The sequence below is a fragment of the Centruroides sculpturatus genome, unplaced genomic scaffold (genome assembly GCF_000671375.1).
Source record: "Centruroides sculpturatus isolate CEXI.00-Female unplaced genomic scaffold, Cexi_2.0 scaffold1509, whole genome shotgun sequence".
Taxonomy (NCBI): Eukaryota; Metazoa; Arthropoda; class Arachnida; order Scorpiones; family Buthidae; genus Centruroides; species Centruroides sculpturatus.
The window spans coordinates 87,208-98,218 of record NW_019385645.1 but is presented as its reverse complement, the minus strand read 5'-3'; the positions used below and the strand labels follow the sequence as shown (position 1 = coordinate 98,218).

Here is an 11,011-nt window from a genome sequence, read left to right as displayed (position 1 = left end):
ACCAATGTATCGTTGTATCCTGTTCTGTCGGGCAGAAGGTGCAACGATCAGTATTTTTCAAGTTATGTTTATGGAGGAAGGAGTTAGTGATGAGGGAATTGGTCCTGGCTCAATGTATCAGGATAGTAGTGTAACGATCCATATAGTCCATGACGGGGATGTGTCTGCCGGTGATGAGCCATTGATAGTCTGTATGGTTGGGAAAGTTATACCATTTGCTGTTTGATTTCGGTGTTTATAATGCTGATGTAATCTTCCAGAGTAATATAATGGGTTTTCTTGGTGTCGTATGGCTGACTCTTAACAAGTTTGTCCGCTTGTTCGTTTATGGTTATCCCTTTATGAGCTGGGGTCCAAACGAGGCGCGTCTGTAGTTTGTCTTTATTGCGTCTGTTGATGAGGCTTATGATGTTGTGGATGATGGAAGAAGTGTCCTATTCGTAATTTTTCAAATGAACAAGTTTTATTTTCTTGCATCTGGTAGCACTGCCTTGCTATTCTTGCAAACATTTCCACTGATTCAGCCATTCGGGTAATGACCTTGACTATTCACAAAAACATCATGTGGGATATTCTATTTTGTGGACATACCCTACTCTCTACTAGTAAATAATTATGGTTTTTCCGTTTTTTTATAATGATTTTAATTTTTGGGGGTCTTTTATGATTCAACTAGCATCTTATCTGGGCAAATATATGGTATTTATTATTATAAGAAATTGTCAAAAATTTAACATTTATTATACAGATATAAGAAAAAATATTCTGTTTAAACATATATATATATATTTTCCATAACTCAATCTTTGGCTCAGTATAAATTACAGGCATATAGTTTAAAACACATTAAAATCTGATTGTATCATAGTGTAAAAATGCAAAGATCTGTAAATATAGTAATCATAGAATTATATCATCAAAGTCTTGTTTTAAATTTATAATTTTATTAAATGAATGTAAATTGTTGAAGAAAAAGCATAAGTGAGAAATTTTATTAATTTCATTATAAATACTTTCAAAATGCATTTCTAGTAAAATCTCTCTATAATTGGTGTTGAAGATATATTATGTGCAAAGAGTCTTGTCTATTAGCATTATTATTATTATTATTATTATTTATAATTTAAATTCACTAAATAATAATATAAAGGATAATAAAAAAAAACAAAGTCTGAATAATATAGGCTTGATCTGTTGATAAATACTGTATAGGCTTAAATTATTGGATTACTTTTGGAATTTATTAATTAAATTAGCCGTAATATAGCTTGAAAACATCTGACAATTTAGGCATATACTTAGAAAACAAAGGATTAAACACAAACAAACTTTATATACATACAGTAAAACCTGTCCAAAACAGAATCTTAATTAAACATAAACTTGCCTAACAGGAAAACTTCTTAGTGATGCATCAATTTTGTGTGTTTAAAAAAAAACCTGCTAAACCAGAAAAATATTTGGTACCATGCAAGTGTGGCTTACACATGTTTCACTGTATATAAAACCAACCCTCAAAACCAAAAATGTTAAGTATCATTTCAGTATCAATAAGAAATTGGTAGTAGAATATAATTGTTTTAAGTCTGTTTGTTATAACTTTAAGTCATGGGTGTTTGTAGAAGGGACAAACAGGGCACTTGCCTCTTCCTGGAATTGAGTAAAAAATTTCATGAATTTTAATCATAAATGTGATTGAGATATGTAACCTTACACCCTCAACCATGGGATGCTTTGTCTTTTTGTATTGATGTGATATCTATTCTGTAATTTATTTGTGCAAAACTCAGAAAAATTAAATAAAAATTTATTGATGTAATTACTTATCTCCAACCTTCCCCACCCAGAGAATTTTCTGCAAACATCCATGCTTCAAATATATCTTCCTCATGCAATAATTTTCTTTTAAAAATCATGAACAAAGCTTAAAATCTAAATAAATTATACCATTCTATTTAACAAAAATCATTGTTAAAAATAATTTTAAATTTTCAACAAACATTGTGTCAATTTCCCATTTTAGCAATTGGAAAAAAAAAGTCTTGTTGTAATTTGTTGTTTGAATTATGTGCAATGTAAAAATCCTTGCAATATTCTGTGATAATTTAAAGTCATTTAAAGCACTATTATTTTAACAGTGGGGTATAGGCTTACAAAATAAAATATAGTTGCAGATTCATCTTCGAGTAGTGCTATGTCCCTGAATCAGATTACTTTGGTTGAGCTGGCAGTAGAAAAGGAGATAATGAAACACCTACAAGCCTTTATCTCCCTCACCTTGAGAAATACACCCTTTCTATTGCCAATTCAAGTGAAATAATGACTGATCTTCGAGACATAATACTACCTGATAACAAATTTGAAACTACATTTGAGTTTGCAAGTGTATATTTCACTATTAAACTTTAGCTTTGCTTTTGCATCCTTATATATTTCTATCCTATATTCCAAATTCTGTCAATCTCTCCACTATCTAAAAACTTATGAACCTAACATGTTGCTCATCCTTTATCACAGTTTTAATACTGTACAGTTTTAATTTCTTGTGTATTTTGAGAACATTAAGCTGCATACTATTTATTCTTAAAACAATATTACTGCATTCTCACTGAGTATTTTATAAATTCATAAAATTTTCATTGTAAATCATTGAGAAAACATTTCAAGGTAATATGTAAAAAAAATTTAGAACTTTAATATTGCAGATTTATATCCAGAAAATTAAATTAAATCTGCAATAATTTATTTCATAAATGCAATATCTAATAGTAAGAATGAATGAATTTGAAATTAAATGGCTGAATTCTGTTATCCTATCAAATGCCTTGTTACACATTTAAAGCAACTAATTTGTTTACTGAAACAGATTTTCATTTAATGCAGAAATTTGATTGGTTGATCATTATAAGACGTTTAAATTTCAAAACCTTTTGAAATATTTTTAAATAATTCCCGAAATGTTTATTAAATTAATAATAAAAATTAAATTAAAAGTTATTTTTCAATTTATTTAATTTTATTACGAAATATTAATAAAATATATTTGCATATTCCTCCGACAGGTGTCGGTCTATAACAATTTTGATTTAAAACCGTAATATTAGGTAAAATCATATATACATATGAACATTAATTATTATACAATTATTATTTTAGTAAATAAAAGAAACATTAAATATTGAATAACAAAAGTATTGTATGCTTATATCGAAGAAGATATTTAAAAATAGATTAAATAAATTGTCAATGTATAGGAAAATAAGATTGACGATAATGGAACGAAATATAAATCCGCGGAGGGCGCTCCGGTAGCGATTGGAGTCCAGCTGTTGATAGAAGTCGGTGCACATGTTAGTTGGATATTCGCCATTGTGAGGACGGTCGGCGCGTGTGAAGGGTTTTGTCGCAAACTCCTTAACACCCATGAAGGATTCGACAAATTCGGCAGAATCATGGATGTCTGGTGTCAAATTAGGAATCGTCAGATTAGGCAGAGCTGCGGGAAAGGTAAGAATTCTTTGTGTTTGTGTGACGTTTCAGTCGAGCTCAACCACTACTCGACCATGTCAACTTTCACAATCGAAAGATGCAAATTAAATCCGGACGAAGGAAAAATTCATGAAAGAGAAAGCTTTATAACACACTATAATTATTCTCTAGACTAACTGATAATGAAAATGTCAAAGGTTGCCAATTGATTTTCCTAATAATTTATTTTTTTTCTGGGGAAGAAGGAAAAAAAACTTCTTGTCGGTCTGTAGACCGGATTCAATCGCTGAAGTTCGTGTGTGCCCCCCTCTTCTAGTTTAAAGTTTCCGGCCAGTTTGGGCCGCACCCCGTCCGGGGTCACGGCTCTCCCTCTTGACCGAAGTTGAACAAAGAAAAATCGAACAAAGAGATGCTTCCTCAACTTTAAAAACGCTTTCGGTGGAAATAAATTTTTTGTTTTGTTTTTTTCTGAAGTCGTTAAAGCGTACGGATATCTATCATTATCCTCTATTGTTTAGTCTAGTTAAATGTGCGACGCGAGGGTCTACATTTAAAAATGATTGTTTAGTAATTTTGTAAATAACCTTGCAAGAAAAATGATGTGGGGGCCCAGGAAGTATGTTAAGTGATTGGGATGAAAACATACTGTTTACAAAGTTGCACAGTGAAGTTTTTAAATGTGCTGTGAAGGAATAACACTATAAAAGTAAACATTATTTGGGAAGTTGACCATTATAACAAATAGGTAATAACTCAGAAATTCATTTGAGTATTACTTCACATAAATCTGGAATCCTTCCAAGTGTTAAGGAAATTGATATTTTCCTTGTTTTTCATAGAGTAATTTTCTGCTTTTTACTTGATTTATTAAATCCACTGATTTAATCTTTCTGCAGGGACATTATTAAGGAAAGTTGATAATTATTCCATTTATTAAAAAAAAAAATGCTTGTAATTTCATCAAGAATGACATTCTTGTTTTCATTTGTAAGTCTAGTTGTTATAAAATGAAAACCTAATACCTTATTTAAACAATATAAAGTTTGAAATATGATAAAGGTTGCTGTAATTCCATGAGGTGATATTAGATGTTTAAAATTGCTAATACTATTTTATAATATATATAAAAAGAACATTTTTAATGCTAGCATAAAATTCCACATCTTATAAATTATAAATGTTGGAGTAAATAATTGAGTGACACAATGCAGCTTATCTAGGTTACTTTGACTAGCAATGATTAAATTTCTAGTAATTTCTATTTTTATGTATTTTAATTTTTGATGACATAATTTGCGCTTTATTGTAGTAGTAAATATTTATTTAAAGAAAACACATGCAAGATGTCTGCATACAAAATGCTACTAGAAAGTTGTATTGCAAAAGCAAAATAACAGGAATAGCAATTTTTGGTTCGTAGAAGAGTAACAAATTTGTAGGCTCGACAACCTAATTTAGCATTAAAATAGTAAATTTAGTTTTTCGGCAGTTATTTCCAGTGCAAATGCTTTGGAAGGAGACTTGTTTCAAAAACCCAATTTGGCAGATCGGTTCTATTAAATAGAACAGTTTATAGTAACTAATTTGGTAGGTCAGCCTCCTGAACTAAACAATGCGGCAACAGACTTTGCAAATTGTTAAACAGTATTATTGCAATAGATGTAGTTTATATAATGTAATTAAATTAATTTGCTATTTAAATGAAGTGAATAAAAGAATTATTTTTCTTAACTGGTTATAACTTTGAAAATAGTACACTTATCAAGTATTGGTAATGCAAATACATTCATTTGTATAAACAAAATTGTCATGCCAGATAAATTTAGCATTTTCTAATGGCAAAATTAGATCAAATGTGTGTAATTTAGAACTGGCAACGTTTTGGGCTGTCACTAGTTATAGATGTTAATTGTTGATAAATAGTCACTAGTTGTATTATTGCAGCTTACTGTTCCTGTGTTTTGAATGCTCATAGTGCACTAGTTTAAGGTCATAAAGAGATCTTCAGTGGTTTTATTAGAAAAAGAGGTTATGTGGAGTTGAGTTGTTGTTGTTTACATACTTAGGAACACAAAAAAAAAATTCCTCCAGCAGAAAGTTGAACTGTAGATTTACTTCCATTGCAAAAGTTTACATTATTTTAGCAGAGCAACAATGCCTAAACAAAATCTCTGAAACAACAGATTCGATATTTAGATTGAATGTAGTAGGATCGATGAAAACTGGCTCGATGGTACCGTATGTGTTTGATGTTGGTCGAGGGGGGCAAAAAGATCTGTCTGCCGTTGGAAATTCATCGTAACGACACTGCAGTCAAAGGTAGGCCGGTTACCTTGGTAACGTCCACTAGCAAATGTCTTGATGCGGTGAATGAACAAGGCCTTGCCTGCCTGCATCTCTTTCCACAACAGATGGTGGGTTTATTTGTCACGGCGTTTACGCCAAGGTCTATTGTTTCAAGAACTAGTTTGGCCGCGACCGATGTTGTTGAAGTACCCACCACCCCCTTTTGCTCGACTCGAGTAGACGTTTCGCTATTGTTTACTGGAAAGGTTATCCTTCTACGCGACGTAGCAAGGAACAGAAAAAAAAAAAAAATTTCTTTTAACGATTCGTATTAATCAAAGCGGAAACTCGATCGTATCGCACGAAAGTTAATCCAGTAATAGACGATAACTAGTCGTAAACTGGAGCTATCATGGCTCCCGTCAGAGTTGGGAGAGGGGTAAAATTCGGGGGCGAAGAAAACGGCCACGGGCGGGACTTATTTGGGTTAATATTTCCTAAATCACAACTTAGAACGTCCTTTTACCCATCGAACCGACCCGTGGATGACACCGATCGAAGATCGTTCCTTCAAAAATTCTATCAAGTTCTCGGTTAATGTTGGAAGGTAGCATAATCGAAGGCTTTGCAAGCCAAGTAATCGTTACTACGATGTGATTAATCGATAGGCAGTTTACCCAATCTCCTTTCTTCCATTTTTCCCTTTCTTCCCCCCGTTTTGATTGTGGATGCAATACTTTATTTATTTCCCAGATTCTTGGAGCATATTTATGTATCGATCGATATCCTCCCGAATTTTTTTCCATTCCTCCTCCTGTTTGGGCAATTCGAAAAGTTTAATACTGTTCGATGTCGGCTATATACAACCGCTCGTTCGATCGATCTATACGTTTCGCTTTTCGGCTAAATGAATAACGATTTTAAGCGCGGTTTGGCCAGCGGAGAGTGAGAAATTTCGAAATTACGTTCATCCGATCGGGAAAATCTGGTTTACTAGTTTTGCATTTCGAGCAAAAGAAATGCAAAAACGTTCGCCCGCCTTCTCTTATCGGATGCGAATAGCACGTGACCGTTCGTTTTTTTATTAAAATATTTTTTGAAAAAAATTGCCTACTATTTGGCGATTTTATTTTTTCATCGCGCACCCTTTCGTTTTTTTAATTGGCTGCTATTTGGCTATTTTTACGGGGGTTTTCGAAAACGCTTCTATCGTGTTTTTGTTTTTAAATTATTTTATAATGCAATAAACTCTTTCAGATGAAATACACGCTACTGGACGAAAGGGACATATCGTTGGTGCAGGAGTTTGCGTTTGAGGTAAGTCGACCTACGTCAACATTAATTTAAATGGATGCTTAGCTGCCGGGGGTAAAGTGGGGATGGATGGATGAAGGAAAGGGGGAGCGGAGGCGACTCCGCTTGCGAGGGGAAGGTGTTTTCTTCACGATTTTATTCTCTTCGTAACGCCGCTACATCGCGTGTAAAAATCTTAACCATTAACGTCTAAACCGATTTCTATTTGTGCTCGAATCTCTTGGTCTGGTTGCCGAGGCAACGCGCACGATCCCTGTTTTGTCCCCCGAGCACGTGACTCGTCGTCGCGCGAAAACGAGAGGAGAGCGAGTGTACTGTACGAGATCCGTCCGGTCCTGTCTTTTGACCACATCCGTTAATAAAACTCCCACGAATTAAAGGAAGGCGCTTATAATAAACAAATAAAACTACATGTTTTTTATATTAAAAAAATTTTCTCGTCGTCGAACGCATTTATGAAAAATCGCGTTCGGGGTATTAATCATCTGACATAGATGACATCACACACGATTCGCTTTATCTCTTTCGATTGCAGATGTCGACCGCTTTGCACAGCTGCCGGATTAGAAAGAACCGCGTCCCGTTATTGCTGTCGGTAAATATTTAACAGTAAAATGCGTCCGTTGAACTTTATTATTACTACTTAATAGATGCAGATTGCGATGGTTTTTTTTTAATTTTTGTCTCCGAAGAGGAAGGCGTCCGGTATTGTTCATTTTTGGATTATTATTTTTTCTTCCCCCTCCACGCATGGGCGGTGCATTCGAGTGCACGCGCAGCTGTACCCACTTTCCGACGCCGAGTTGATTTGTCGACCGTTTCGCTCACCACCTGCCCCGTCCGTCTGCAAAGTAGATTGATTTTTGCTTTTCTCTTAGGAGCGGCAATCATTATAAGGCGAGTTTGGTCGAGAGCGAGGCCGACACCCACCGAACGGGATTACCATGCCATGGAAATCAATAGGTGCTCCGAAGGGCCATCGTCCGCTCGATCCGAAACGAAAGATTAAAAGCATTTATTATTATTATTATTATTATTATTATTATTCTACAGAAAATATGGAAGGAGGAGAATAATGTATTTTATTATTTGATTCCGTAATAGTAATAATTCTCTCTCGATGAAAATGATTATACTTTGGCAAACGAGATCTCGTTCGCCGGGAGATTTGCATTACAGTTTGATTCCCGCAGATTACTTTAATCACGCGCGTCTCTTATTTATCTGTCGTCTGAACGAATCTCGTTCGTTCAAGGTCGGACGAGGACGAAAGCGTTCGTAAAAGTGAAAGAATAAAAAAAATAATAAAAACAGTTACGTGTGGGGTTTTTGTTGTTTCTTTATTATTATTTATTATTATTATTTTTAATTATATATTCCTTCTCTCTCTTCCCCGAGAGATGTCGTTTACCCCTTCCAGTCGGAAATGCGTCACGGGATTTTAAAAAAGCGGAGGTGACGTCATTCGGTACCGGCGCAAACGTGCCTATCCGCTCCAAACAATTAACATATATCGATATCTTGGCACAGTTTAGATGGCCGCTTAAGTTACTGTTTTTGTGCCGAGGATAAAAGTAATGGCACCGTTACCCCCCTTCTCCCGTCCAAATTATCGATCGGAAGTTTTTAACGAAACGATCGTTTTTACGTCGGGATGGGTTTAATAAAATGTCAGATCAACAGGTGAACGGATGATTGATTAGTAATATTTATATCCGGAATTAACAATGACTAATGCTTTTGCTTGCCATTCGTCGAAATTATGCGTTTATTGACATTCTCTTTCTCCCCTCCCCCTTTCTCCTTCGTCACTCCAGGCATAATAGATTTTACTGTTTTATCATGATGATTCTTCAAGTTTTTCTTCTCGTAAAAATGTATTTCCCGGCTGAGAAGATACGGATGCCCGATGTATAATTTAGCGCATAAATATTTTAACCGTTTGCTGTCCCTCTCGGGCCATCCGTTAAATAACACGGATGCTGCGGCAATTTATTGTAGTTATTTATATTCCGTGCCAGAATTATTGTGTTCGTTTGGCTAAATTCCATTTGTCGTAGGATGAGGCATTAAGATCTGGCCAATGTTTGAGTTAACAACCTGATTGTGATCTAGAGCATTCTTCTTTTTCCCCTTTCCAACTGGCACCGTATTGACGTGAACTAATCCTGGTTATGTCTGAGGACTGCGCCATAATATATGTTTTCTCTTTCTCTCTTACTGCCATTACTGTAAATAAATCTTAAGATATTAACTGCAATATACAAAGCATTAATTTGTAATGTTAAGACTTCAGTAAAAAAGGGGGGAATTAACTATAAATTAGAAATAAACACAAACATTAACCTTAATGGAATTTAGAGTTTATCTGAATTTGCAAAAAGAATTTTTTATTTTACTACGTGTTTATTGTGTAAACCTATTGCCAAATAAAGTTTATCTCCTCTGTCAAACAGTTTACATGTTTGTTATCGTCCTTATTCATGGAATAATAAATAAAGATAAATTAATGATTAGTTGTAAGAAAAATTGTTGTTTTGCTCCTACATCAATTAAAATATTTAAACAAAATATAAACTTGTTTGTTTATTTACATGTGTGTGTGTGTATATATATTATATTAGTTTGTTCTTATCTATAATTGTCTTATAATTTAACAATTTTTTTAATTGTTTATAGGCAAGGGTAGAGGTAGATAGAGACGGTAATGGTGCAACAATATTTGCATATGCATACGATGTTACGCGAGGCAGAAATGCTGGGCAGTTTGTTCACGAGTTATTATGGTAAGTGTTTTTAAACTATTATTAATCAGTGAAATGAGCATGTTTTCTAAATCCTCTTTGGAATTTGTAAAATATTTTTAAATAATAGGTTACAGCTGCTGCTATACCTTTTTTTTTTTTAATGGTATCCTTGCTAAATAAATCTTTCAGATGTTTGTTTTTTAAATAAATGTTGTTACTACTGTTACATTAAATTTCTCTAATATTTCTATTATTATTCATTAAAAACAGGCAAAGATTATCGTTCGGTACAATCTATTTCTATGCATGAAGTGAACTGATAACTGTCACTGTGTAGAAACACAATATCTCTCTAAATTGTAATGCTATATTACCCTTAACAGGATACTGACTTGTTTTAATCTGCTGCACCACTTACTGAATGTGAATGGTTGCTATTTAGATAGTGTAAGGTTTTTGACCATTTTAAAATGATGATTAAATTATTCTTTAGTCCTCCTGCTTAACATATAAGATATGTGAAAGCTTCATTATTTTGTTTCATGATATCATTTAGTAAAATACTAAATTAACTATAAAAACAAAATTCCATAGATTTAATGTGTTAATTATATATTGAATTTATCTGTCTAAATTTTAAAATATTTGAAAATTCTTTTTTTATTTATTTTTTCCTCTTAATCACTCTTGTAGTTGTATATGTTTACAATGTGATGCTATAGAATTTTAATTTCTGTTTTGCTCCTAAACTGCGATGAAATGATTATCTCGGATGCTATTTATATATATATATATATATATATTGTTTTTAGTAATGAAAACCGGATGTAATGAGGTTGAATTGAAGTAAATTTTTGCATGTATATGCATAACACAAAGATTCAAAGCTAATGCCAGAAGCCATAATATTCTATCCTTGCAGATCGTCCATTTGCCATCTGGTTGGAGTATGATAACTTCTATAAGAAAATGAAAGCAAATATTTCTGTACGATTATAATGCATCTGGCAAACTAAAGTATTAAATATAACTTTAAAGAATCTTCCATTTTATCTTTTTTCTTCATTGTTTCTTTCGAAATTTCTAGTGTATTTCAAATGTTTAGCAAACAATAGTTAATTTTTATGCCATATAAAAATGGCATAATTTTTTAATGTACTTTTTTTTTTTTTTTT

At 33.1% G+C, this 11,011-nt stretch overlaps 1 protein-coding gene across 1 annotated transcript in view; it reads left to right on the top strand.

Moving 5' to 3' along the window:
* Window positions 1-3,286: 3,286 nt before the first annotated feature.
* The window catches only part of LOC111640847 (zinc finger MYND domain-containing protein 19-like), a 28,090-nt gene continuing 20,365 nt past the window's right edge, over window positions 3,287-11,011 (top strand). The window contains exons 1-3 of the mRNA XM_023386919.1: window positions 3,287-3,507; window positions 7,033-7,092; window positions 9,769-9,875. Of these exons, the coding sequence (XP_023242687.1) occupies window positions 3,424-3,507; window positions 7,033-7,092; window positions 9,769-9,875 (251 nt within the window). The 5' untranslated portion in view covers window positions 3,287-3,423. The remainder of the gene's footprint in view (window positions 3,508-7,032; window positions 7,093-9,768; window positions 9,876-11,011) is intronic.